This window comes from Drosophila yakuba, chromosome 3R, assembly GCF_016746365.2.
Source record: "Drosophila yakuba strain Tai18E2 chromosome 3R, Prin_Dyak_Tai18E2_2.1, whole genome shotgun sequence".
Taxonomy (NCBI): Eukaryota; Metazoa; Arthropoda; class Insecta; order Diptera; family Drosophilidae; genus Drosophila; species Drosophila yakuba.
Genome location: NC_052530.2, coordinates 5,687,447 through 5,715,249, shown reverse-complemented (window position 1 = coordinate 5,715,249; position 27,803 = coordinate 5,687,447). Strand labels below are relative to the sequence as shown.

Below are 27,803 nucleotides of genomic sequence, written 5' to 3'. Positions count from 1 at the left end.
CAGTATAACTGCTGCGGTGATTCCTTTAAGTGCCACCCTTTTTTCCAGTGCATCGATTGGCAGCAGCGAGTGTCAGCCAGGTGGGAGCTGCGTGGATTCGGCGGGCGCGATTCTCATCAGTGCTATAAGTAGTTTTCCTTTTCGAACTAAAACGTGGATTCCTCTGAGTCCAGAAAATTCTAATGCCACTCAGCACTCCCCACCGCCGCCCAATGATGACGTTGATAATGAGCATGTTGCCCAGTTGCCATTCCTGCTTATGATTTCTGAAGATGCGACTGCAGCAGAAGTAGCATCGGCGGCAGAAGTAGCTACAGCCAGACATCATTACAATATAATTGATGGGTTATAGCCGGCTAACGGTAAAGCCACAATGTTTCCTTTTTCACTCATTCGAGTATTTTTGGATGGAATGGAAGCTGGGGAAGCCGTGGAAGCCAGTTTTTGGCTGGAAATTATCATTGTTCCGCCTGACAACTGAGAAGCGTGCGTATGGGCTTAAAGTATGAATATGGAAATGGCTGTAATGCCGCCAAATCGGGTGGGTAATGTGAGCGGTTGACATAGAAAACTACTTAGGATTGGGTGGCTAGGAAGAACTGGGATGGAAGCTTGGACTTGGATGGAAGCTCCATGGCACTTTGGCCTACGGGAGGTCCGTAAAATAAATATTTATGGCTTAGCCTATGAAAGCCAACCAGTTTTCGAACAGGTGCCAATTAATAAATTGTATTTCTACGCTTCTAGAAACATTGCTACTGCTGAAAATGAATACTCGTTTGGAATTAAGGATTAATGCGTGATACGATCAAATAAATTGATATTTACACAAAGCAGATATATATTTTATGTAAAATCTATATTTCAGGTTAAAAGAGTTCATATATACCCGCAAGGTTTGACTTTTATGAAGTTCTGTACTCAGGTACATAAAAATCGATGTCGAAAATCGGAACAAAAACATTCGCGAACCACCTCCTATATGCCAAATCAAGCGATACGGCATCAGTTTTTTGCAGCTTTCAAAGAAAAACCCTATTCATTTCAATGTCATTTGGCGCTGGAGCAAAAAGCAAAAGGCCAAGAGCACTGAAAGTGTATCTTAAAAGCGTCACTGTCTGTATCTGTATCTGCAGCATATCGAATCCAAATCGAAGCGTTTAAGCAAAAACACCAGAAATTACAGCAAAACATTTGCGGTTACCGCATTTTTTGTTTTCGGTTTTTATTTATATTTTTTTTGCCGAGCTCTTAGCCATAATACCGCCTAAACCGCAGCTGTATCGGCCCGTTTTTCTTTTTCTTGCCTTCAGATACGCTGCACGCACCAGAATGGAGATGTGAATGGGGATGAGGATCCCGGCGAAGGAGAAGGAACCGGCGGCAGGATCGACTGGATTGAGGAAGGAGCCAGGTGGAGGCCGGGAGAATAAACTGCATTCGATTGGGTTGATGGCCATAAATGGTGCGTTAATTAAATGCTTTATTAACATAAAAAAATGCAGCAAGGTTTGGCATAGGAGACGCAACGTGATCCCTGAATGGTTGAATAAATTAAATTAAATACATTTTGTAAAGTATTTGTATTTATCTTGCAAATAAAGATGTTGTAAATTACAAATTATCGTTAAAAAAAAACTTATCTATATACCAAATTTGGAAAACAAAGCCGATTAAGATATTGGGTTAGGAACATATTAATCTATTTAGCATTATACTCCCGATATCTAATCATTTTAAACACAACTTCTGCTAATTGCATGGTAGGCCAAGCTAAAAAAGCGTTTTGAGCTTTGGGTAGCGCTCCCTGAAGTGCTTCTTGGCCAAGACCGACAGTTTGGGCTAATCTTCAACGGTCATTTAGCCTTGGGTCGTTGGTTATTTCGGCTCTGCTCCGTTTAGCGAAGCTGGGCATGCAAAATTAGGACCGAAAAAGGATGCGACGCGGAAGCTTGTCTCGAACTCTCGCCACCAGATTGTTACCGTTGCCTTTTCGGCTTTTTGCCCAGTTGGCCAGCAACACTTGTTGGCCTGACCGGGAGCCTTTGTTTTCAGGGGACTGGGACTGCACAGTGCGTTTATCTTGCGGTTCCTTTTTCTCGGGACTCTCATACACCACACACACTCTACCACTCTACGCCATTGATCACGATCCATAATGAGCGATAACTGCAGTTGAGCTCGATTTCTTCAGCTTTTTTTTCAGCTATTAAGCTTTTGTTAGGTCCTGAGATTGAGAGCGGAATTTTATTTTTGCAGCGCGTTTTTTTCTATGTTACGTATCTGGCGGATACATTAAATATCCGCATATCGTTGGCTAGCATGTAGCGGCATTTTTTGTTTGTCTCCAGGTAAATTAAACTGTTAACTTACCATGTTTAGCTGCCATTGTTCGGCGGACCGGGCAAAGCGGTCTGACATTGTTTTGGCCGCTGCTCCTTGGGCCGACCGCTCGTGGGTTACATATGTCTTTCGGGGGATTCAGTATCGAGTATCAAGTATCTGTATCTGTATCGCTATCTAATCGCTTTCTAATGGTCTGCGCCAGCCACCGCGATCTATGTTAGCTGTCAGTCGGTCTTGTTTGCCAAATAGATTTTTTCCCTCTTAAACATATTAATAAATTAGAAAAGGTTTTTTTCTCCTTGCGGTTGGCTGCTGCTGCTGCTGCTGGATTTTTTGTAGCTGGCCTTTAAACTTTAATGCATGGAGAATTGCATGTCGATCCATTGACTCGGCTGCAGAACAGCCAACCTTCAAAATTAAGTTGTCTTGGTTATTTATGTTATGTTTAATTGCGGGCTTCTGGCTTCAGTGTTTTTTCTGCAAGTTTCCGTAATTAATTACCATCCGCAGTGTGATGAACTTTAAGCGGACGTTGATAGCAAACGGCGTTTTTAACGCCACGTATCGATTTACATTCCACTTGGAAATCCCTCGACTACACGGATCAATCATCAATGAATAATCGTGAGAAAATCGTAAATTTAACAGCTAGCTGAATGTTTTCTTTTCCGACTGAAGGAAAACTCATGAATTTCTAATATACCCGTCTGCATCTAGTTGGATTTCCCTCGAACTTCCTTCACCAGCCGGAGAAAAATTACACCCGATATGTTAGAGTCGTACATCAAGTATTTAGCAACTTTCTAAACATCTGCATAATAAATTGAATACATCAGAAACTATAAATAATTGCCAACAACTGCAGGTCCCAGCCGCCAGCGAGTCGCTCACAAAATGAAGAAATTTTGCCAGAATTTCGGGATTTGTGCGTGCGGCTGACCCGAAGATGAAGGCGAAGGCTAATGGCTCCCAAACGACCGCAACGACAGGCATTTACAAGTTGGCCAACTGTGCGCGACAAGTGCAGAAAAGTGGCAATATAACCACTCAGGTACATCCTCAATACCCTTCAGTACTCCATGAGTTTACCCCTTCTCCCAAACTAAAAGATATCATGTTTAATTCAATGAATATAGTAATGTATTTTTTCACGACAAAAACCTATTACTTTGGACCTTATAAAATATTGTATTTGATTAAATATATAAAATAAAAATGCATAATTTAAGTAGACCCCGACACCTATAGTAAGATGTAATTTATATTAAGGAGGAATTATCCTAAGGAATCAAAAAGATAAGTTGCAAAATGATGTTACAATCCTTCAGGTCATAAGCCTTTGTATGAAAATGCTTTCAGTTAAGTCAAATGCATGAATGACTGGAAGATAAGATTACTTAATTTACTTAATTTTTAACCTAAGGATTGGGCTATAGTTTTACAATGTGTCTACAATAATTGGTGCATTGTTATATAATAAAAGTATAAAAAAAGTCATTGGTTTATGATCAAATATAGCTTTCTTGAAGGTAGCTTTACAGGTTGCAGGCTTGCTGGTGTAGTGCATCCAGTGAGTCCACCAGACCGCATCCGTCCTGCTGCCAGATGAGCATCACCAGTGTGTGCCACAAGCCAGGAGACGACGGCGACAGCGGCAACATTGGCGAGTGCAAGAGCAATATCAAGGCAACAGGAAAAGCAACAGCAACAGCCACAGCAATCGGCCAAACTGTCAGACATTGTGCGTTGTGTGCCAAAAGAGCAACCGCAACAGAAAAGCTACGGCGACTGCAGCACAACAGCAACAGACAGGCAAGAGACAACGGACAAGCAACAGGCGCAAGTCAAGTGAATGGCCAATGACCACCAAATTGGCAGTAAAGCATACAAAAATAACTTTAAATGGTCAAAAGGTTAACAAAATCAAGCAGAGAACAAGAGGAGACAGCCAGCCAGGATGAGAGGAGAAGCGGCTGCCTCGGCTGCTGCAGCTGCACGCTCAACATGTTGCCAGCATTCCGTCAGAGGCAGCAGCAACTGTTGCACGTTGCTCGTTGCCGCTTGCGAGTTGCCGGTGTGCTTGTTGCAAAAGCAAAATAATCCCCCAGCCAGTGCGCAACGAAAAAATGATTAATGAGTTGCCTCATTACCTGGCGAAAATCAATGTCTTGCGCATATTCTGTGGACCAAGAACCCGAGACGAAGAGCCCAAACCTGTCACAGCCACTTGGCCATGTTGCAGTTGCTGCTGCGACTGCTGCGGCTGCTGCTGCCGCCGTCGTTGGTTGTCGCATAATAAATCGATCATAATTCTCATTTACGACTCAAATATCGCATGTGTCGACGCTGATTTTGATGCCGCCGTTGATTCCGATTCTGATTCCGATCTGGGACCAGCGACAATCCGCTCCTGTCGCACACGACGGCACATGCAACATCAGCATCAGCAGCAACAACAGCAGCATGTGAGTGATCCGAGACGGCATTTGCCGCACTTGGGCTTTGACTTTGCCCCTTTCAGATGGCATTTTTTCCCCTTTTTTCGCCTTAATTGCAGTCGCGCGCCTGAGCTGGCAACCCATCTGGCCGGTGGTGCTGACTGATTTTATTTATTAAACTGTTGACATTCTGTTTTGCCGCTGGCGCCCTTGATAGCCATCAGTCGATATCTAACCAATTTCGAACGAGAGTGTCGCCGGCAACGGTTCCGATTTATGGCCACTTGCATTATTGATGGACTTCATGGCCACGTTGTGACTTGCTGGCGAAGATTCTCTCGCCTAAGGAGCAGATGTAATGAAGGATTATGGTCGGGTAAATAAGTTACCTCCGATTGATTCACATTTCAGCGCGATTTCACGATCGATAAAGTGAAAGTGTGAGATCGTAAATGGGAAACTATTTAATCAATGATTACACAAACGCACTCGCTCAGATATGGATTATTGCTATCATTACACAATATTATTTATTTAAAAACAGAGAGTCAAACGGCGATTTAACACCAAGCGACGCCGGCCAATAGACCGATGCGATTGAACTCTTTATCGCCGTGTTATCTACTGGAGTGCAACTATGTAAATATTGTAAATCTATAAAGACGAACGGCAGTGCCAAATTGAACTTGAGCCAAGAGAACCTGATGGAATGGGGGGAAAATTTACGATTTATGGCCCCTTTATCGGATTCCCAAGGTGCCTGGTTAAGGTTTACCTTTCCCACATAGAGCTGATATTATATTTCCCGGTATCTGTGACGATTTTCAGACTATTTGGTCTTTCGGGGATTGTAATAAACGAAGAAGACCGAAATATTAAAGTCAACAGCACGGAGTCGCTTGTGGTTGCCATAGCTGTTGCTGTTGCATGTTGAATGTTGTTGTTGTTTGGGTTTGTGCTTTTGCTGCTGAGAACAGCAACAGCAACAGCAGCAGGGCAAACAAGTTGAATGGCATACAGAGATGGGCAGGGAAAGGGAAAGGGACTGTGTACTGCCAACAGCAGTTTGATTGTTATTGCCAATGAATGAATGCACTTGCTCCGAGGATTTGTCTGCCAGACGACGACTGCCAACTTATGAGTTTCCATCTACAACTCCGGCCCCGGCCCAGCTCCATGCAGCTCCTGCTCCAGCTTCGTTGCCCCGAGGGTTGTGGCAACACATTTTGCGGTCTGCAGTTGCAGCTTCTGCTGCTTCTGCTGCTGTTGCCATTGTTCGTACTGCCCCACCGCACCACAGTTGCATCCCTCCCCCCCCCCTCGTGCTGCGCAATGGTGTTGCTCCTGCGTAAGCCTGCAGGGGGTGTTTATGCTGCTTGCTGTTTGTTGTTTGTTTTTTGCCGTTTCGCAACTGTGTGTTGGCAATGAATTGGCTGCAAACAACATTTCCGTTTTGGCCATTATGTGGCGCCCCCTCCACAAATGGGCGAGCATAATAACCGGAGGGGGAGGTGGGGATAGCTCCCTGTCGCCGCTGACATTTTCACACATTTCAGCGGAGTGGGTGAGCAGCTGTTGGCGGGCAAAAGGATTGCATTGCATTATCCTTGTTCATTTCCCTTATGCTTTTATTGTTGATGATTTATTGATGTCCCTTTGTTGTTGGCGGCGTGGGGTTTTTTTATTAACTTTTTATCAAGGACTTGGGGTTGGCCATAAATAATTGGGGGACAAGAGCAAGCACTTCAAAGGTTATGAAAGCTGTCAAGTGAAAGGGCAAGCATATACAGTATCTACTTCTGTTTAACATGATATATGTATAATATTTTATACGCCATTTTAAATCACCTTTAGGTGGTCCTCCTCTGATGCTTGGTATTTCACTCTCGTAATAAGTAATTGATGAATTTTAATGGCTTTCAAATTGATATGATAATGTATATCTGTTTTCCAGAATTTCAACACCTTTGCCAAACAAAAGCATACGCTCCGCTCGGCATGCTGCAAGTGCCGCAGCAATTGCCCATTGTTTCGGGTATCCTGGCAACCGGCAGTACATAACTACATAAATTAACGGACCTCGATTCCAGGAGCAGGACCACGGAAAGGGATTGGGGCAGAGCTGGAGGGATGGCGCAGTGTCGACAGCAGGAATCGCCACAAGCTCTTCAATTGATTTTGCAAAACCACTTTGTTGGTGGGCCCCAACTCAGCAATGGAATCCTGCAGCACTAACTGGACAGCGGACAACGGACAGCGGACAGTGGACAACGGACTTCGAAGTTCGAACATTTGAGACAATGGGGCAGCAGCAGCATATCAAGGGGTATTGTGTGCACATATTGAATGAATTGCCTTAGGCTTTCATTTCAGCTTTTTTCTGGGCCTACAGGCTTCAGTCCAGTTTGGCTTTGTCCTGGCCGAGGAAACAGTTCGATTGCGGGGAGAAAATGAAATCAAAGTCGTACCAATTGAAACCTGTTTCGATGTCGTTGTTAACACATGTTAACCAAACGTAGCCAAATTGCTAAGGAAATTGCATTAAACGAGGCTGCAGACACCGAAATTGATATTGTTTTTATCTACAAATGTTGTTAAAATCATTTCATTATAAATGTAAATAAAACTGTTCGATTTCGCAATCATGAACCTATATTACCTAATATAATAGGAAAATATAATATAATATAATGTATATATAATCTAAAAACCACTTCTCTAAGCATCTATAAAAAAGACAACATTCCACCAGAGATATTTCGAAAACTATTTTATGAAATAAAAGAAATTTAAAAGAAATCTTTTCTATTCAGACGAATCCAAACAAAACTCAATCATATCTTTCGCTATCTCCACCGAAACTGGAATGCTGCACTTCGGCACTCTACCTATCCTAACAGCAGAAACAATCGTAGTCCTCGAAGCAATCAAAATAGTGACAAATAGGAGAGGAAAGTTTGTAATATACTCAGACTCCCTGGTGCAGATTGAAGCTGTCTTATGTCCTAAACACAACAGTACCTTAATAACAAATGCAACACATGGCACAACACCCCCAAAGATCCATTACATTACAACCGTATTAAAATATCATAGAAAAACTAATCTATACAACTAAATTTAAGTCCAAGCATTAGAATCCTTCAATAAACTATGCCATTGTGTTAAATATTGTATATAAGTATAGATGTACGTATTCGATGGCCTCGTAGCTGGTACAACTAACGTTTATAATAGTCTTTGCTATCATCTGTAATAATTAATATGAATAATAATAATACTATATAATTACTATACGATTAGTTTGTTAATAAATTATGCTATCATATATCAATCTCAAGCTCAAAATGTAGATACAAAATCCTTTTTAACCCCTTTTAAAATGAACGCTCTAACCAAGTTATCATGAAATTACGTTTTATAAAGTGTGACAACTAGTGAGCTCTGGATTTTCTAGCATTTTGCGTCTGGTATTCTATTCAACAACACCAGTCGCATAAATCTTATATTTCGTAAAAAACCGAGCCATATTTTTATTGTAAGAAAACCGATAAAATTCCGGTGGACATATTGGACGAAGATGTCCAATCTGCAAGATATTCCGCTTGCCGACCACGAAGGTCTGACTGTAGATGGCTCCGAGGTGACCCCCACGCCAAAGTCCAACTCCTTGAAGCGCTTCTTTAAGATCAGCAAGAAGCCGCTGATGCGTGACCAAGTGGAGGATGACGACGAGACATCCTCTCAGGACAACAAAGAGCTGGGAAGGTCCAACACGATAAGTCGCTTCTTCACCCGATTGAAGGGAGCTAGTAAGGGTAAGATTCTTTTATTCACCGATTTTAAGTTGATACTTAGATTTTATTGAAAATAAAATTGGCTAATGACTTAGAATAATCATAAACCTCACTTGCCAGATGTCCAAGAACCTTCGAGATCGGTAGTCGAGCCCGTCGAGCATGAGAAGCCGCTGCCGAATGCCAAACCCACGATTAAGACATCCATTTCGTCCTACTGGAAGCTGCTGTTCAACCGCCAGAAGAGCCAGCGCCAAAACGCGGGTTTCGGACAGTCCAGTAGCAATAATGTGGGAAACGAGTCTGAAGAAGTTCACGAACTCCAACCGGTAAACCAGGATCCCGATACCGATCATCAGCCGAAACCCAAAGATGAGCAGGAAGAATTGGAAGACGGCACAGATCCGGAGGCACCCAATTCGAAGCCCAGGAAAACTGTTGCCAGCAACGCATTCGGCCAGGAGATTCTCAGTGCATTACAGGGCGACCAGCTATCCACCATCGAGCACGAGGACGAGGGTTCCATTTAGCCGTCTTCAGCCAACACCAACCAAATCCATTGGAACATCTAGTATTTCTTCTGGTCTTTAGACGAATAATCACAAAACGGTGGGGGCTGTTAAACCTTACACCATATACTCTTTAAACACTTCAAGGACTCAAGATATTTCCCCGCTAACTCAAATATATACCCACACAAACATTTCCGCTTTAAATCCACAAATTATAATTTCAAGCTTTCCACGAAATAAACACATACACACCACCCTCAATAAGTTGGTCCTCTGAGTTATGGTGTCATATCATCCTGTCCAGTAAATCCATCCGTTTTCGGTCGCCTGTGGGGGGGTCACAGAGTTCAGTTAAATCGGTTGTTAAAACGTCTTTACTGACGGTTTTGATTTCCTAAACGAGTTTCGTTTTTGCCTTGCAAACAGTGGGGTTAAAAGGTGCCGCATGAGCCAGACAACCCCGAGAATCTTTTGAGGTTTTCACTTTCGAGGGAAGCCCTAAAGTGAGACACCCCCAAAAGTTGGCTAGCTAAGTCCTGTAATGAGTATTTAATTGTTGGTAGGTGTAGTATTAAAGAACAAGGGTGTGGAAAGGTTTATTTCCATCTGAAGTTTCCTTTCGGTGTACATTTATAAGTTGCTAGGCTGACCCAACTCATTTTTAGAGGTATATCACAGGATAGGGGACAATTCTTATCTCTACACAATACTGTGAAAAATCCGAATCATACCAGTTGCATATCGGGATAAACAGCTGGGCCATGTTTACCAACATTGAGCTCGATCTGCGCAAACTCCAGACCCGGATGAAAGTAGTAAATATTTACATCGGCTAGACCAAAACAAGCACTTGTTGAAAGCCGACCGGTGAGTGCGGCAAATGCGAGATAAACACGCGATATGCGCATGTCCTACTTCGGAACAGCTGTTTCTTGGGGCTGCTGCCGAGGGTGGGTGGTAAAAGTGGGTCAAGCGCCCACCCCACAACTTCAGTTCTTTCAAATTCCCTTACATTTAAGTTAAAATATACCAAGCAACATAGACTATTTAAAAATGAAGTATATTTTATATAAATTCTAAGGAGAACCGCTGTAATGTTCCCTTTTAAACGTGTATTAAAGGCAAAATTAAATGGAGGGGGTCAAGAGCGTCCAACAGATAGCAAAATTCTTGCACAGATACACACCATAAACTCAGTTTAGGTGTAGAGATTTTTCTTCGTGGACGTAGCTTGCTGCAAAACCGTAAAAAATTGCAAATCTATTGAAAAAACTAACCAATTTCGAGGTAAGTTTGCCAAAAATGTAACCTTAAGTTTGTTTTGAACCCGGGCTGTATGAAAATTCATTGTTTTCGTTGAAGTTTCGTGCACCTCAGCACTTTCTTAACCGTCGCATCTTTCTGGGCGATGCATTACGTAATTCTGGGCGTCAAGTGTGAAATATTTTTTAATAGCAATTCTATTTTATTTGACTGCAGAATGCGAAGTCCCTCGGCAGCAGTTTCGGCAATGCGAAGGATTTGTCTGATATAATGACTGGCAGCTTCAAGGTGCAACTCATCAACATGGGCACTCGCGCTGCCGCCTGTAAGTTGTCCCCAGAAGTCTCAACTTTCTCGGGTGCTCAAGGGACTTTATTCTGCTTTCAGTTCAGGCAAAACTGAGAGCCCTTCATGAATACCACGTTCGTCTACTGCACAACGTCTTGCCTGCGCCCTCTGGCGTCGATATTGCTAACAATATCAAATACTTTTCTCAAACTCTACTGAGTAAGTACTTTTAGAGGACATAGACTCCTTTTTATACCCGTTACTCGTAGAGTAAAAGGGTATACTAGATTCGTTAAAAAGTATGTAACAGGCAGAAGGAAGCGTTTCCGACCATATAAAGTATATATATTCTTGATCACGATCAATAGCCGAGTCCATTTAGCCATGTCCGTCTGTCCGTCCGTCTGTCTCTCTGTATGAACGTCGAAATCTCAGGAACTACAAAAAGACATAGACGCAGCTCAAGTTTGTCAATTCATGTTGCCACGCCCACTCGAACGCCCACAAACCGCCCAAAACTGCCACGCCCACATTTTTGAAAAATGTTTTGAAATTTTTTCATTTTTGTATTAGTCTTGTGAATTTCTATCGATTTGTCTAACGTCCAGTGTTCAAGACTCTCCTTCGCACTTTGACTGAGTAACGGGTATCAGATAGTCGGGGAACTCGACTATAGCGTTCTCTCTTGTTATTGTCTCAGAACTCTGTAAATTTCTGAAACTATAACTACTGTTTTGGCATATTGATAATGTTTTATCACCAATTTATATCTAATAACCTTTTTTACAGCTGTCCTTAAAGATGTGCGCACCTCGCCGCACGAGCTTATCCGCGACCCTCTCGAAGATCCCACTCGCATGTCTGCCTATCCCAATCTCGAGTATGGCAACCTCTACAATGCTCTTACAATGCTCATCGATGTGGCACCTTGCATCCAGTACGGCCAAATCGGTAAGATTCCTTAAGCCCAAGAGATCTTAGAACTTCCAATACTCCAATGAATGTAATTTTCATTTTCAGTCTTCGGAAAGGCTCTATTGCAGTGCCTAAGCTGCATCCTTCCCTTTCTGGACAAAGATCTTATCGATAATCTACCCTATCTCGTAAGCTCTACTATATCAGTACTACCACCAGCGTTGCACCAATGCATCATTAACGCTCTATGCTACTATATCTTGCCTTTTACTATAAGTGAGTAGCAACTACTGCCTCAGGACATAAAAACTTTAAATATCCGCTGATTTTCAATGTCCAGCTCGTCGTAGCTCCGACGAACAGGAATGTCAGGCCTGCCAGTCAGTGTCGTCGGTCATCATGATGGTGCTGCAGTACTCCAACAATCCAGCTCATCATTGCCAGCTCCTGGAGTGCCTGATGACCCTTAAACACAATGTGGTTAAGGACATCCTCTGCGTTGTGGCCTACGGAACCGCTGTTTCCCGAACCTCGGCTGCCAAGCTGCTATTTTACTACTGGCCAGCCTTCAACGCCAATCTATTCGATCGCAAAGTTCTGCTCTCCAAACTAACCAGTAAGCTACATTTATTTCATAACCCAACATATCTTTACATTTTCGAAATTTATTCCTCCTATCTAATCTTAAATGTAACTCAAATTCGATTGTCAGTTACACTTAAGTTGTATAATAATTATATAATAATATTCTTCGTGTCTATATTATCCCAAATAGACGACCTAGTACCCTTCACCTGCCAAAGGGAGCACTGCCCGAACTCCGGCAACGCGGAGGCAGCGAAAGTGTGCTACGACCACAGCATCAGCATCGCGTACGCCCCCGACTGTCCACCGCCCCTTTACCTGTGCATCGAGTGCGCCAACGAGATTCATCGGGAGCACGGGAGCCTGGAGTTCGGCGACATCCTGCATCCCATGCAGCAGGTGTCGATGGTCTGCGAAAACAAGAACTGCCGCTCCAACGAGAAGTCGGCCTTCTCCATCTGTTTCTCCACGGAGTGTGCCAGCTTCAATGGCAACCACCCGATCCGCTACTGCAGCCAGTGCCACAGCAATAGGCACAATTCCCGGCGAGGAGGCGATCACGTGGTCCATCGGAGTCTGCAGCCCGCCTGGCAGATGGATCCAGAGATGCAGATGCACATGGTGGAGTCGGTGGTGAGCCTTCTGCGAGAGGCGAAGCCGTTAAACTTTGAGCCCGGCAAGGAGTCCTTTTCGTCCGAGTCCAAGAAGAACGGCTCCGGCATTACAGCAGACAATATTTCACTGGAGGAGCGTCAGAGACTGGGACGTTATGGTATCTGGCTACTGGTGGGTCGCTGTACTCCCACTGCAGATACTCCCGTGGAAGTTCTGGGCAGGATTCTGAGCATGCTCTTCCACTGGTTTCATGTAACCGCTTACTCTTATGATGGTATGTAAAGATCATAAACTGTTTGAACACTTAGGAACCATCTAAGTTTCTGTTTAGCTGCCGGACAAGTGGAAAGTACCATTGAGAAGCTCAAAGTTGATCACGTGTGCAACTGGCTCAAGGACATCTGCCGTATCCACTACAACGTCTTCATCTCCTGCCTGCTGCCACATCCCCCAGAGTATGCCCGTGTTGGAGGCCATTGGGAGACCTTGGCATCGCGAACAAGTCACTTAAAGGAAGGTCTTCAGCGACTCATTTGCCTTGTGCCGTACGAGGTCATCACCTCCGAGATTTGGGACTATGTAATGCCACACTGGATGGAGGCCATTACCAACGACGTGGCCGAGAAGGAACTGAACGAGCTGAAGATTGTGCTCAGCAAGATCCTCGACCCGGAGATGTCTCCCCTGGGCTTTGATGCCAAAACCATGTACAACTTTGTGGCCATCCGATTTGAGAAAACAACGGCAAAGGTGCAGCAGCAGGCGCTCCACTGGCTGCAGATCCTCACCAAGCTAGAGATCCTTATCCCACTGGTGCAGCTGTTCGCCATGTTCGGCGATGGTGTTCGCATAATGAAATATGGCATCCAGCATGAGCTGATGCGCGAGAAGGATGCCCAATCTCAGTCCCTGGCCAAGGCTCCCAAGACCCCGTGTAAAGAGAGCAAGGAGACCAAGGCGGATATGGCCAATCCGCCCAGGCGTAGCTCTATTTGTGAATATGCTTTCTACTAACATTTTATCACTAAGTAAATTGCATTTTTGTATTCATTCAATAGCTCCTGTTGTCGAGGATGACTCTGGCAATACGTCTGCCATTTCCGATGACGAGGCGCCCACTAATCGTCACACGGAGTTCTCCACGGATGCAGAGCACAACCTCACCTGTTGCATCCTCATGCTGGACATCCTTCTGAAGCAAATGGAGCTACAGGACGTGGAGCAGCACATGGGCATCCACACGAGTGTCTGTGAGAACGTTTCCAGGCTTATCAAGTGCATGGTCACTGCAGCTCGAGTGGGCCTTAGTAGTCACGTCTGCGCATTAAAGGTTAGTAAATCCGTTTAACTTCATGTACATCTTTAATTTCATTAAAATCTACGAATAAATATACTTATTAGGTGGCAGAGTGTGCCTATTGCGAGGCTTCCATCATGTGGCATCAGCTAGCTACCAAGTTGGTCCAGTTCATGGCACCCTTGAATCCAGTCCGGCCACCAGATGTAAATCCTCCTCTTAACTTGAAGCTATACCTTCTAATGAGTGACCTTCCAGGTTCCCATCGAGGACATCATTGAAGAGGAGAAGTCCTCGCGGAAATCTCCACCCGAATCCGATAAGGAAAAGACCCGTGATCGAGATGTTTCCCTCTCGATGGCTCCTTTACCCATTCCCTTGGGGCCTCTTGGAGGTTTTGCAGGTACGCTCCAGATTTTTCAACGCATTTTCCTTTACTTCAAGTCCCTTAAACAAACCCCCGTTGTATCATAAGCTGTCTTTCAAGTCCCGCCAAAGTTTCTTCCCCAAAACCCACCCAATACCTACCCACTTATGAATAAACTAACCACCGTAACAGTAAAGCAGTGAAACGTCACCAAAAAGTAGCTAAATGTAGACAGTACTTCAGCCTGGTCTATATAAAATATATTAAATTATTTGGGCGAATGGTATGGAATGGCGACGCGCCCGTCGAGCGTCCCTATAAAAAACCTAACTTAGCCTAAACCCCACGTTAAAACGCAAACAGAACTTTGTTTCAACCTACAACTAGAAACCTGCACTGCTATGCCTTGTAAACTACCAACTTGACCCAACTAAACAATCCCCAGACTAAATCAAACAATCTCAGCAGAATGAATTAACAGCCATCTAAACGATCATTCGTGAAAAACATACCGCCATCCCGATCTCATCAGTACATTATCTTTTAAGCCATAACTACATAACTATTTGTCTATCTTGCTATCTCTCTCTACATAAATATGTATATTTGTTTCTCTCTCTCTATCTCTAACATATTCTACCCGCGTCTGCCTGTACAAAAATAACATAACTAACGCTATCTCGCTCGATCGCACCCTCTTCCGCGCGTACGAAACTGTCTGTCTCTCTCACACTCCAAAACTTCTCGTCCATGCCCAAAAATAAATAATATATACTCATGAAATACTACAAAACTAATACCGTACTAAATTTAAAATCTATCAATCATCAGATATCTTTAAGCTAGATCAATTCTTTTCAGACGATGGAAAAATTATTATAATGGCAGGTGATGCACCACAAGAAAATTTTTCATTCGTTACAAAAAAATCAAAAATACAAATAACAAATTTACATTACATTATGAAGCATTTGTTGAAACATTTCGTTACCTCACTCAAACAAACCAAAACCAAAATATTTTCTTAGCCATACGACACGAACAACAGAAAAAGACAACAATAGTTTCGCTCGATCACTGTAACAAACTTTGTCTCCACAAACACACTCCACACCACTCTCTATCCTGTTTAGTGCTACTAGAGTATATGATTTAGAATATCAAAGCTTTTATATCTAGTTGACCTCCGTAGATTGACCGCCCCTAGAGAGTTCAGTTCTGTTTTGCCGCAAATCGATTTCCTTTCGGTTCGGCAATAGTGCTCCCAAAAAAACCACAATACTGCGAGTTTTTGATCCAACTCTACAGATGCACAGAAGCCACACATATTTTACACGATCTTTGATTTTCGGTTGGCAGTACGAGTGCCTGGTTTATCTCATTCCGTTGGATTCGAATATTCCAAAACCGGAACTACACGCGTAGTACCCGATTCCAATTGGCAGTAATGTAATCACTTGCTCAAAAGTCTGCATGAGATATCTTCACTAAAACTCCTATTTTCTATCTATCCGAATGACACTTGTAGGATTTCTATATGCATGCATGGTTGATTTGTGAATGCCAAACAGTTGTATGTTGACCACTAAGCGAACTTCATCTTTAGCTGGACTCGCCTTCCCATCTGTCCCGATCTAATTCTAATCCCCCTGTATACTTCTCTTTGAAAAGGTCCTGTGCCGGTGGCCGTGCCCCAACCAGAGCCGCACTCCGTGGGCGGAGTGCTCGTCCACATGCCCCACGTCTGTTCCGTATGTATTTCGATTATAAGCTATGCCAACCGTACACATTATGTTCTTCAGTTGTCACTCCTTTATTGACGACCATACTCGAATTTAAAGTTCTTTACACACTACAAACAAAATAATAAGAAGAATAATAACGAAAGAAACAGAAATTTAACTCAAAATATTATGCGTTGATTGTAGGTATTTTGAAACACACCATTTATACATATATATTTTATATATTTGCTATAAATATTCAATTCATTAATTACAGCAACAAATCAATACTAAGTTGGAGTGAGCATTCGAGCTATTTCATTTAATCGACACAATCTCTATTTGATTCGCTTTCTTAGTTCCCTTAACACAAATTCCAATTCAACGTTTTTGTTTTCGAAAATTGAAATTCGATAATTGTCGAACGATTATACAAACGTTTTCATTTCTTCATATATTTTTTATAGAATAACGAAAATGGGCATTCAGTTGATAGTAATGAATTGAGAAAAGTTCACGCCACAGACGAGGTACTTTGTGCATTCTTAAAAAAGAAATACCAAACAAAAGACAAACAACCCAACCAACAAAAGCTATACAACTTGGTTTCGAACTTAAGTTTTATTATTTTCCCAACTATTAAATACCTATGCGATCCGATAATTGTATAATTCGTTTTCAATATCTATAGTTTTTTATGTCCAGTCAACAAATCGTACTCTTCGTGTGTAAATAAATGTACAGAGTGTTTTTCGTGAAATTGGTTAAGTTTTATTTTTTCTTAAGAGTAAACATTTTATTCCAAATTTTAGTTATGAAAACTTCAGACCTAGAATACTGCAAGCACTATAGAGACATACTCTTATAGTCAACGTTAGAGACATTATAGATGACAAATAGGTTCAAGCAATGACGAAACTGTAACCAATATTAGTGACAAATAATTGTAATTTACTTTAGAGTTTAGTTTAGTTTACTGCTAATTATTAAAGACTTCACTAAATAACATTATTCACGACACCCGAAAAAATACTTTCTTCTAGAGAAAATACGCAAGGATACGCTTTTTTAACTTACTAATTCAATAGCATTACGATCCGAGTCATAGATTCTTTTATAACTATTGCTTTATTAGTTTTTTAATAATTTTATTCAACTACTGTGTCTCAAAGTATCTTGTATGTGTGTGAAAATAAATTACAAATTATCGTAAATCGGCCAAAAAATCGAAAAAGCGAGTTATAAATGTACATTTTTTTTAAGACAATCTCGATTTTACATATCTTATTTAACATGTAAATATTGCGTTCCATGCTAATTTTATTCACTTAACTCTTAATTCATTTGTTTAATGGATCATTGTTGAAGAGCATGTTCAATGTACAGCACTGTCACAGTTAATGGCCTTCCCCCACCTCCAGTCAATAAAATATAAAATGTAATATTACTTTTATCACATCAATGCACAGAAGATTTAACACAATTTATGCAATTGTACGTGTGTATGTATCGTTCTTGATGTAAATTACCTTGTTACCCAAACAAATCTCAAGACGGATATGTAAGTGTAAACAAAAGTCAAAACTTCCCGAACATTGCATTTGTCTACATGTGTTGTTAAAGGAACGTAGCATATCGTACACACCATGTAAACCACGTGTATATACGATGTAAACCTGTTGCGCATTCTTGGCAATGTGCCCCTTTGCTGATCCCGCATCCTTTGTCTCATGCAGATCATGACGGCCACGGTAGAAACAGTTTCAGAGCAACTCGACCTGGCCTCTATCCTGCCCACAGACCGGGCCATAGCCCGCTCTATAACCCTTTCCGATGCGGACGTGGGCAGCGCCAATGTCAGCGTGACCAAGGCCTCGGTCATGGGTGAAAACGGTGCCAATGGCGGAGCGGCCTGTGGCGGCGGGGAGAACGGGAGCGGATCCGAGGATGACGAGGAGGAGGAGGACAGCGATGACTTCTGGCACACCTCTGTGGGCAAGTTCAAGTTCACCCTGGATACGCTGCCCCAGCCACTGCAGTACATCCATCAACTGCTTACGGTAGGAAATATTATTCTCTAAAGGACTTCCTTCGAATGTCAAAACTTAAATATTATTTATAAAACTCAGTCTCCTTTGCACAACCCTAAAAATAAGACAATTTCGTGAATGTGGAAAGTCCTTCTTGGATTGAAATATTAAAAAACGTATAGTTTGTAGCATACTTTTATACACCCACTAAGCTAATTTCGAGTGTCTAGTTTGTTATGTGGGAGCTCCGGACTATAACAATTTTGTAAAAAAAAAACAATTTAATTCGTTTTCCTGTTTTTCCTAAAGGAAATACCTACCATCAAGAAGCCTGAAATCCTGTACTACGTTCTACAGTGCCTGAACACGATGGCTTTGCATGGCGATGCTTTGGCCAAGGCGGCGAGGGAGCAACGAGGCTTCTTCATTTGGTGCCAGGAGAACCTTCTGATCAAGAAGTAAGTGGTTATGCTGGAAATATGGTTTGGTAACCCATCGAATAACCCATCATTGCCAGCCTCTGGGAGCTATGCAACGCGGAGCACTCTCACATATGCCAGGTGGGTGTGCCGCTGCTGCTGCACTGCATCACTCTACCACTCGGATCGGATGTGTTTTGGCGTGTGGTGCAGGAGGCTTTCCACGACACGGACTGGCGCGTCCGCTTCACGGCAGTGGAGCGAGTTACCGTGATTACCCGCTTCATGGACTCCACTCCCCTGCGCTCCGAGGTGGGTCTTCAGACGGCCCTGGCCACCGCCTTTTGCCACCTGATCGCCAGCATGGACGACGTCAATGTGTACGTGGCGCAGCGGGCGACCCTCTACATTGGGACAATCCATGACACGGCAATTCGGTCGCTGCTCTTCTGCCTTGAGTCCCAGTTCGACCTCTTCATCGTGGACCGTCCTGTGGTGCTGCAGTCGGTCTACCAGTTGCACAACTCCTTGTCCGATCGCAAAATGCTCGGCTGGGAGTTTTTCCTGAATCGATTCGACACGCTCTTCGTGGAGGCACAGATCAATCTGGAGAAGTGCGGCGACATCTCATACCTGCGTGATCTGCGAAACTCGGACAACGGCAGCGAGGCCCTCTCGGCCAAGATTCAGAAGGCGAGGGAGGCTCTCAGCCAGTCGGACACCAGTGGAGGCATGGCCAAGACGCTAAGCGCATCTTTCGGCACAAAGTGGCCCTATAAGCGCACCATGTCCGCACCTGCCAGCATGGCACCCAGACAGGACAGCAAGTTTGGTGAGTTTAAAATCAATACCAACATCACAAACCTTATAATATGTATTCACTATATGTATCCTCGGTTTGTACAGTTCCGGAGAAGGAGAAGATCTACAGCCGCCAGGTCTCAGCGCCCATTCTCAAGCGGAAGACCTCGCGCTTCGGACTGGGTCAGTTCCTGGGCAGTAGTAGTGGGGGGGCTTCTGGCAGCAGCCAGTCCGTGAACCCAGCAGCAACGGCAGCGAGCTCCTCGCGACCCAAGCCGCCGCCTTGTCCCATCCACCAGCCAGGGCACACGGCCTTTCCCTATCACACCCACCACCACCATCCACATGCCCACCACCCTTACCCCCACCCCCATCCACACCATCATCCGCATCACCATGCTGGTAGTAGTGCACACTTAGCCTCCACCGCCACCGCCTGCACTTCGGCCAGCCTAGTCTCGACGCACAGCCAGAGCCACCAGTACCTGGTGCACTGTGTGCCCCCAAGTCACCACAGTCCGATGCCAACGCTGCAGGAGGCGGAAACACTGCTGCGGTCCCAGGCGGCCGCCGATGCCGCCGCAGCGAGTGGATCACTAGGTGGATCCCTTGGTCATCCGGGCCAGGAAGCAGCGGCGGTGGGAACAGGCACAGCCGGAGGCAGTACGGGAAACCCGACTCCCCATCATTCCTTTCACTCCCACTTCCAAAAGCATCCGTCGGCTCCCAACCTGCTGCCCCCGCCGCCGGCTCCCAGTCCCAGCCCCTCGAGTCTGGCCTTCCCCATGCACTGCACCTGTGATGCCGCACCACATCCGCATCCTCAGGTCTCGGGTGCGGCGGCCACCGGCAGCGCGGCGAACCAAGGTAGGTGCTAGAGCACGAGTGTTTCACTGTGTCAGTTCGTTCTGTGAATCCCCTCCCCTCGGTGGTGTCTGATGATCGGTGTTCTAGCAAACTGCATACACAACTCACTAGGAATGGGCTGATTAGACTAAGAATATTTTATTTTCCTTGATTTTAATTTTTTCAGTTTAAACCATTCCATTTCTAGAGATTTGTTAAGCTATATTTTAAATAGTAATAATTAATTTGAACACCAATTAGAATCCCATCCTCGTGAGTGGTGTATCCAATTTTCGGTGTTGCTTTGGCTTTGTCAGTGTGTAAACACCATTCGCATTATCATTCAGAACAGCCAAGATCGGAGAAGCACTTGTTAAGAAACTAATTTTTAGATTATTCGAATTGGCACGATCTCCGCTTATTTGTTTGGTTTTATAATAGAAACACTTTGATTCTCTAACTTCCTAGTATGTTATAAGTTAAATACGGCCTTCAGGGGCTCATCGTTTTTTATACGTTTATGAATTATTTTGAATTGAATTTGTATGTTAAAATATTTTAAGAACTAGAAATAGTTTCCGAGTAACTGTAATTTAAGCATGGACAGGTGCTCCTTTTTTTGACACACCATACCATCTCAAACATAAAAGCATGTTCTAGCAATAAGCACATCTACTCGTACATCATCAGCATTGACCATTCAACATCGATCTATCTGCATCACACTGTTCTATCTAAGTGTTATATCTGTATTATCCAGCCGAGGCTCTAGTTGTGTGTGTTACTCTGCTTTTCATAACAATGTCGTTTAAGTGTGTTCCCCCCTCGAACTGGTATGTATGCTAACTATTCTATCGCGGTCCACTCTACATATGAAAACACTACTCTTTCCACCTACAACCGTCTCTCTTTCAATATTTGATATTTGAATTGCCCTCGACAAGTTTAAACTGAATTAAAATTGGCTCTTACTCAATAGAGACATGTCTGTATATTATACAAGATTCATACAAAATTTTAAATCAACATAAGCAAAAATCAATCTAATTGTGGAATTGGCATGTGGCTGTGACCAAAAAAAAACAAAATCAAAGAGATATTGGTGTTTTTCCCTCTTCCCTTTCATGCAGATGCAATTTGTTGAGATTCTATAATATATAATATATTAAATGCTCTAAATCCTATGTAGATGGTCATATCCACTCATTGGGCGGCTTGAACGACGACAATCTCATTGGACTACTTTCGAGAATTACGGAACTGGAGGAGTCAGATCGGGAAACCATTCATCTGCTGGTTTTTATGCTGATGCAGTTCATGTCCCGTACGGATCAGGCATATCCCTCAGAGGAGAAACCGATGACCAAAACCCAGAATATTGTCCTCAAGCACCTGTTTCTACTGCTCGGTCACAACCAAATCGACAAGACCTTCCATACCACTCCGGAATCTCTAAGGTATTTGATAGATTGAGTTGTTTATGCTGTGGTAAATAATATTCTACATTCTTCTTAGGGTTTCGGCCGTTTTCAATGCGTTCCTGGCCAATCTTCCGCAGGTTTTGGACCAGAATCACTTGATCGGGGGCCTCATCATGCCCTCGGTTATGCAAATCATTCTCTATGCGCCAAATCCGACAAGCACCTCGGGCGAATCCTACCAGAACATAATCTTCAACTATTCCCTGTGGCACCTGGAGCAGTATCCCCGTCGCAACTGGCTCTTCACTTTGCTGGTGGTGCTCTACAAGTACTCGTACACTCAGCCTCCTCTTAGTGGATACGTCATCGCTGGGATTCGCTTGATCATGAACAGCTTGCGGGGCCACTTCCACCAATGCCGACGCATTCCGACCACCACCATCTTGGACATTCAGGGCGTAGGCGGCGCTGCTCGATCCCGCGACGTCAGCCAGCCCTCGCTTGGCACAGATCCGGACGACAAAGAGGCCAGTCCGCCGGCCAGTCCAATGTTTCCCTCGGAGGGAACCAGTGCCGCCTCCAAGAGCAAGGGCAATGTGGCCTTCACTCCGAAATTGCAGCACGCGTTCCGGAAGTACAACGACTCCAGCCTAGATGCCGATGAAACCGAATCCGAACTGGTGGCCATTCCGGAGAGCGATCTCTCTGACAGCACTTTACACGGTAGCAGTGCCCCGGTCGGTTTTCAGTCCTTTAATGTATTATATTTTAAATAATCTGTATATTATGTTACAGGGATCCTTTGATGATACCATACATTTTGAGGACGTCATGCCACGCAGCCGTCGAACCCTTGAATACACCGAAGAGGTGAAACGATTGCACTATAGGTTATACTTTGAATACTAAAGCTTGATTTATCCCAAACAGAAATCCACAAAATCCCACAAGTCTATGATCACCACCAAGGTCGGCGATACGTACACTACCAAAATCAAGGCCACCACTACCAATGAGACATTGGTGACGACACACACCAGGCACAGTTTGCAGGAGGGTGTTCGCATGATCGTCACCCCCTTGGTGGGAGCGGAAACCACGGAGACGGCGATTGTTAGTCCTCCAGTAGATGTCCATCGAGCTGTGACCGTGCGCAACAAGTCCTTGGAGAATGCAGCCGCCTCCACATCGAAGATGTTCGCCGCCATAGCTACGAATCACCTAAAGGCACTGGGCGCTTTACAGGATATGTCTCCGGCAGTGGAAAGAAAAGCCGGATCCAGCAGCGGCAGTGGGAGTCGATCGGCCAACGGAAATGGTAACGGAAACGGCAGTGGAGGAAGTGCCCCAGCTGCCATCCAGGCAACTTCTTCGACAGCTGCTAGCAAGCCCATTGGACGGCATAAGACTATTGTGGAGTGCAGTGCCGGGAACTCGAGCTCCTCGGCCGATGATTCGCGGCAGAAGAAGTCCCAAACCAAATCTCTGAGACGCACGGATAAGAACTACGGCTCGCCGGACTCACCACTGTCCAAGATGAGCGTGATGCCGAATCCGAGGGATGAAATGGATGAGAGCATCCAGAGCTTGCCGCCGCCCAAGAGCATTGCTGCCTTGGAGATTCCCACTCCGGAGCGTCTCCTGCCCATCGGAACCCAGGACACGGTGGCCACCCTAGTAGAGCGGGTGAGAGATGGCCTCAACTTGCCGGACATAAGTCATCTCAAGCAGGACAGCCTTGATGTGTCGGAGAGCACCAAAGATGATGTAACACCGAGCAGTAGGACGAACTCTCCCCGGCGGCTCATAAAGCAGGTGGCTTTGGAATCTCCTCCGAATCCAAATGCACAGCTTCAATCGCAGCCCTCAGCCGATTTGCACACCTCTATTCTCAAGAATGTGCAGCAGGACCTGAGACAAAATGCCCCCGAAGGCAATGGGCTCACCACCAGCAATAGTATCAAACGTCCTCGACAAAAACTGGCTCCCTTTAATGTGGACAGCAATGCTATTCCGGATATAAGATCTCGGTTTGCTGGTTCCTGGCCACCGCCTCCTTTTCAGCCCGTGGATCACGATCCCGATGATGATGATGAGATCGGTGCAGAGGCCTCCAATGGGCATGGAACCCACTCAACCACTCATGCTCCTCGTGGGGTGAGTCATTTTAATCTGTGTATTAAGGGGTAAACAATTTAAATCTGTGATCCCTCAGAGCTCTCGTCGTGTTGGAGACTACACCATCGTGGAACGCTGCTCCGATTGCGGCGCCCACATTGAGGAGTACACGGATGAGGAGATTGGCATCTTCATTGTAATCCTAGGGACCTTTATTCATCGAGAACCTGCCATGGCAGCACCTTTCCTGCCCGAGATTCTTACCATGACTTCGCGGTAAGTGGGATTGGATTATTTTTAAATGCATCTTTCAGACTACCTTTATTTGCCTTTGTTTCAGGATCTGCCTAAGTAGCACCCATGCCTGGCAAGGCGAGAATGGTCCACCTTTGGCCAGCAGTGCACAGGCGGTGGCCTGTCAGTTCTTCCGCTGCGTGCTGCATCAGTTGGCACCTAATGGAATCTTCTTGCAAGTATTCCAAACCCAAATGAAAAGTGAGTAATGGTTTAGCATCAGTAAAATTATTTTTAAAAACCACACGCCATTTTCTCTATTAAGTGAAAATCCGGCACCACCATTTTCGAAGCATTGCCAAAGCGCTGCAGGATTTCCAGGACTTGAACTCCACCAGTCCCATCTATATGGTGTGCGAGTCACTGACGTCCAAAAAGGCATTGCCCATCGACCAGCTACCGGTAATTTTCCGCAACATGGCCGAGTATTTGAATCTCCAGTGCGTCCCCACGGAAGCGGGCGTGGGCTTAGCCGTTTGGTCACAGGCCATGCAAGCCATGGAGTCGCTCCTTCGCCAAGTAATCGTCATTATGCCCAGTCTCACCAACGCGGAGTACATGCTGGACATCATGGCGGCAACTTTGAGGCTCAACTGTGTGCCAAAAACGCTGCTTGATCCGTACTCCAAGATCATGGCCTATTGTGTGCAGCATACAAATCTGGAATACCAAACACTATACGAGCTTTGTACACTGAACATTAGATCATTTAGCAAGGATCGGGACAAGAACTTGCTGTGTCGTCAAATGATCTTTGAGTTCGTCCAGGCTCTGAAGTTTAAGTCGAATATTCCGGACCACAATCTACTCACCATTATTGGTTTTGTGCTCCTTGATGCTGGTGGCACCCTGCCTCCAGGGGCTGCTCCTGGTTTGCCTGACGCGGCTCCTATGATGACCACCAATTCTGCTGATTGTTTGAGGCAGTATATCAACGATGTTATTGATTTTCTGGCCGATTTCCACACCCTTAGCAAGATTAAGGTAGAATGATAACATTTTTATTGAATTATTGTGTATTCAAATATGTTGTCCTAGAACTTTAAGAACGGCCAGACGAGCAGTGGACTGGGTGAAGACACTTTGGGCGGAGTCCTTAAGGGAGCAGTGGCCCAATATTTGGCTCTGGAAATGTCGCGAGGCAATTCAAGGGACAACAAAGCAGTTTCCCGCTACCTTCCCTGGCTAAACAATGCTCCATCGTCCCTTCAGCAAGGGTAAGGTTCATATCAGGATAACCCTCTACTTTAACTTATGCAAACAATCCTTTACTTAGACCCAAGGAGTTCACTGAGTGCGTGGGTCACATGCGCCTGCTGTCTTGGTTGCTACTTGGCTCCCTCACTCACATGGCTCTGATGCAGCGGCGTCAGGAGACGCATAGCATTCCTACGCCCATGCCGCAGCAGAATAGTCAGGGAACCGGTCCTACAGCCAGTGTACATTATCAGCACCAAGGAGTTACCTATTCGCAACCGGTGCCACAGGAAGCCTCTTGTCACATCGCCGATCACATTCAGGTTATCTTTGCCGGATTTGCGGAGCAGTCCAAGACTTCCGTGCTGCATATGTCCTCGCTATTCCATGCGTTCACTCTCTGTCAGCTGTGGACGGTATACTTGGAGCAGATGGCCCACAACACCAACAGTAACGCGGAGGGCAGCACGTTGGGCGTTCTCTTTGAGTTCTGGGCGAAGGTAACGCCCTGCATCTTGCAATTGGTGTCCCACGCCAAGCCGACAGTCAATAAGGATCAACCGCAGACACCCCTGGACTTCCAGACGCAAAGCGCTAACTCCAAGCTGTCTGAGATGGTCAACCTGCACTTCCTTAGTCTTTTGGAGGCGTTAAAGGACACCAATTCCACAGTGCTGGGCAAGCTGCTGCCAATGTGGAGCCCCGTTCTCTCCTCACAGACTCAACTCTCGGACACGTTGCACGTCCGATTGCAGAACGTAAGGGACTATGCACCCGACTACGAGGAGCAGCAAACGTACAAGTCGGAGGCTCTGCTTAAATGGCTGCAGCGCTTGCAGTTCAAGATGGGCCAAATCGAGTTACAAGCATCAACGGCCACGCAGTTCTATTCAATCTAAGTATCCGCAGAATAAACACATTATATAGTTATGTATGCAGTCTTATTTAGTAATTGTTGCCTACGCGAATAAATAGCTTACAATGTTTATGGAAAATCGAATAGCAGTAGAGGCATTTTCTCTCATGCTCTGCCCACAAGTTACTCGAACACCGTGTAGTGAATGCCACTGGCGGCTACTCCTCTGTCTTCAATGGTGGGATCGTGCACTTCATTCGCTTCGCTGGCTTTTTGCCTGCCTTCGATTAAAAATGTAGCTTGTGGATCACGGTAGTTGCGGAAGGATTCCTTGGTTTTTATAATGGATTCCTCGGGCAGGCCAAGTCCGAGTCGCGAGCTTTTAAGCCGGGCCAACCGCTGTTCAGCCTGCTGAATGCGAACCTCCTATAAATAATGTGGATTAAGCATCGAATTCTGTAGAGTAAAGCCATGAAGTTACCTTAACTCGTTGCATGTAATCCATCTGTAACGCAGCCGACTCAGCCAATGGCACCAACTGGGCCTCTTTGTACTGGATGAGTGGCGGAGTTGCTGCCGTTATCTCCCAGTGCTTGCCTTTTTTCCGCACCCGCTCTTTGTCGGGATCGTGGACATTGGACTTGGTGGTGCGGAATGGCATAAACTTTTCTCTAGAAGTATGCACATTTGTTTCGGTCTTATCGATGAGGTAGAGGGCATGCTGATCGGGAGGAAGCTCCTTGTTCAGCTTGTCGGCCACTTGGCCGGCGTCTATTTCTACAATCTCGGCAGGAAGGGAACTGGTGTCACTATGCCCCGCCAAAGCCGAATCTGGGGAGTCGGTTGGTTTCTTAAACTCCTCGATATCCACCATATCCTCTGCCGTAATAAGACTCGTTGGCGGAGGAATCACCGTGACCTTCTTCTCGTGCATTGTTCCCTGCGCTATAATCTTCAGGGGATCCATTTCTACCTCGTCATCGCTGTCCAGAATGTCGTCCACATGGGCGCCCTCGTCCGTGTTTCTGCCATTCCACTCCAGGTTGTTGAGAGCTATTTTTCCCTTTTCGACTATGTTGAGACCGCTCAGCATTCGAGTTGCCTCCTCCACTTCATCCCGTCTCTTGATCTCGGCCAGTAATTTGTCGTACGACTCCTGAAGACGCTTTCCCTTGTCCGGCAGTTGATGCAGACGCTTTCTGGAGCGGTAAATTGTAAATTTCAGAGGAAGCTCCACAGGTTGAGACCGAAACTCACTTGAACGACAGAAAGTGCGACTGCCTATCTCTCATCTCCAACAGCTGCGGATAAGTGAGGGTCTTTAGGTCTTTGCTGTGCTTCTCCTTCGCCTGGCTGGTGCCCGGGATTCGGCTAAGCGGAGCAGCAACCACATTTTCGGTCATTTTAGCTCAGTTATTTTGCTTTAAATTTTAGTATGAACGTGTTAAGATTGCGAGAAAATACCAAGAGCTGCACGGAAACCCAGGGCTACAGCAAACGCCTATCGATATCGACAATGGCACATAATTAAAAAATATATAATAATGCTTACTTACTTTAGTTTACCACTTCTTCTTTTTTATAATGCTGTACGGAATTACAATGTACGGAATTCTTTCTTATCTTTTTTATAATGCTGTACGGAATTACAATGTACGGAATTCAATGTACAAT

The 27,803-nt window shown here is 44.9% G+C and overlaps 3 protein-coding genes across 9 annotated transcripts; 2 read left to right on the top strand and 1 right to left on the bottom strand.

The window, feature by feature from the left end:
* The first annotated feature begins 8,235 nt into the window (after positions 1-8,235).
* LOC6535666 lies at positions 8,236-9,401 on the top strand. The gene is made up of 2 exons (XM_002096258.4): positions 8,236-8,602; positions 8,702-9,401. Exons 1-2 carry the CDS (start codon positions 8,365-8,367, stop codon positions 9,109-9,111), a joined length of 648 nt encoding a protein of 215 aa, XP_002096294.1. The 5' UTR covers positions 8,236-8,364; the 3' UTR covers positions 9,112-9,401.
* Positions 9,402-10,229: 828 nt separating this feature from the next.
* Positions 10,230-26,273, top strand: LOC6535665 (protein unc-79 homolog). 7 transcript variants are annotated; one of them, XM_015191779.3, is made up of 27 exons: positions 10,230-10,380; positions 10,573-10,681; positions 10,744-10,863; positions 11,434-11,595; positions 11,665-11,835; positions 11,900-12,175; positions 12,335-13,033; positions 13,091-13,753; positions 13,818-14,089; positions 14,161-14,262; positions 14,315-14,459; positions 15,255-15,311; positions 16,095-16,174; positions 16,615-16,677; positions 17,884-18,207; positions 18,487-18,635; positions 18,695-19,428; positions 19,503-19,580; positions 21,433-21,700; positions 21,759-22,401; positions 22,460-22,534; positions 22,595-23,821; positions 23,880-24,058; positions 24,123-24,277; positions 24,342-25,060; positions 25,115-25,293; positions 25,353-26,273. In XM_015191779.3, exons 2-27 carry the CDS (start codon positions 10,627-10,629, stop codon positions 26,170-26,172), a joined length of 8,415 nt encoding a protein of 2,804 aa, XP_015047265.2. In that variant the 5' UTR covers positions 10,230-10,380; positions 10,573-10,626; the 3' UTR covers positions 26,173-26,273. The 7 variants fall into 7 exon arrangements, with proteins under 7 accessions (XP_015047265.2, XP_015047267.2, XP_043063036.1 ...); XM_015191781.3 differs by having other exon boundaries at positions 19,503-20,264; XM_043207101.1 differs by lacking the exon at positions 15,255-15,311.
* LOC6535664 lies at positions 26,198-27,580 on the bottom strand. Its single transcript, XM_002096256.4, has 3 exons — positions 27,387-27,580; positions 26,611-27,328; positions 26,198-26,555 (listed from the first exon to the last, which is right to left on the bottom strand). The coding sequence occupies exons 1-3, from the start codon at positions 27,530-27,532 to the stop codon at positions 26,313-26,315; spliced, it is 1,107 nt and encodes a 368-aa protein (XP_002096292.2). The 5' UTR covers positions 27,533-27,580; the 3' UTR covers positions 26,198-26,312.
* Between the last annotated feature and the right edge of the window lie 223 nt (positions 27,581-27,803).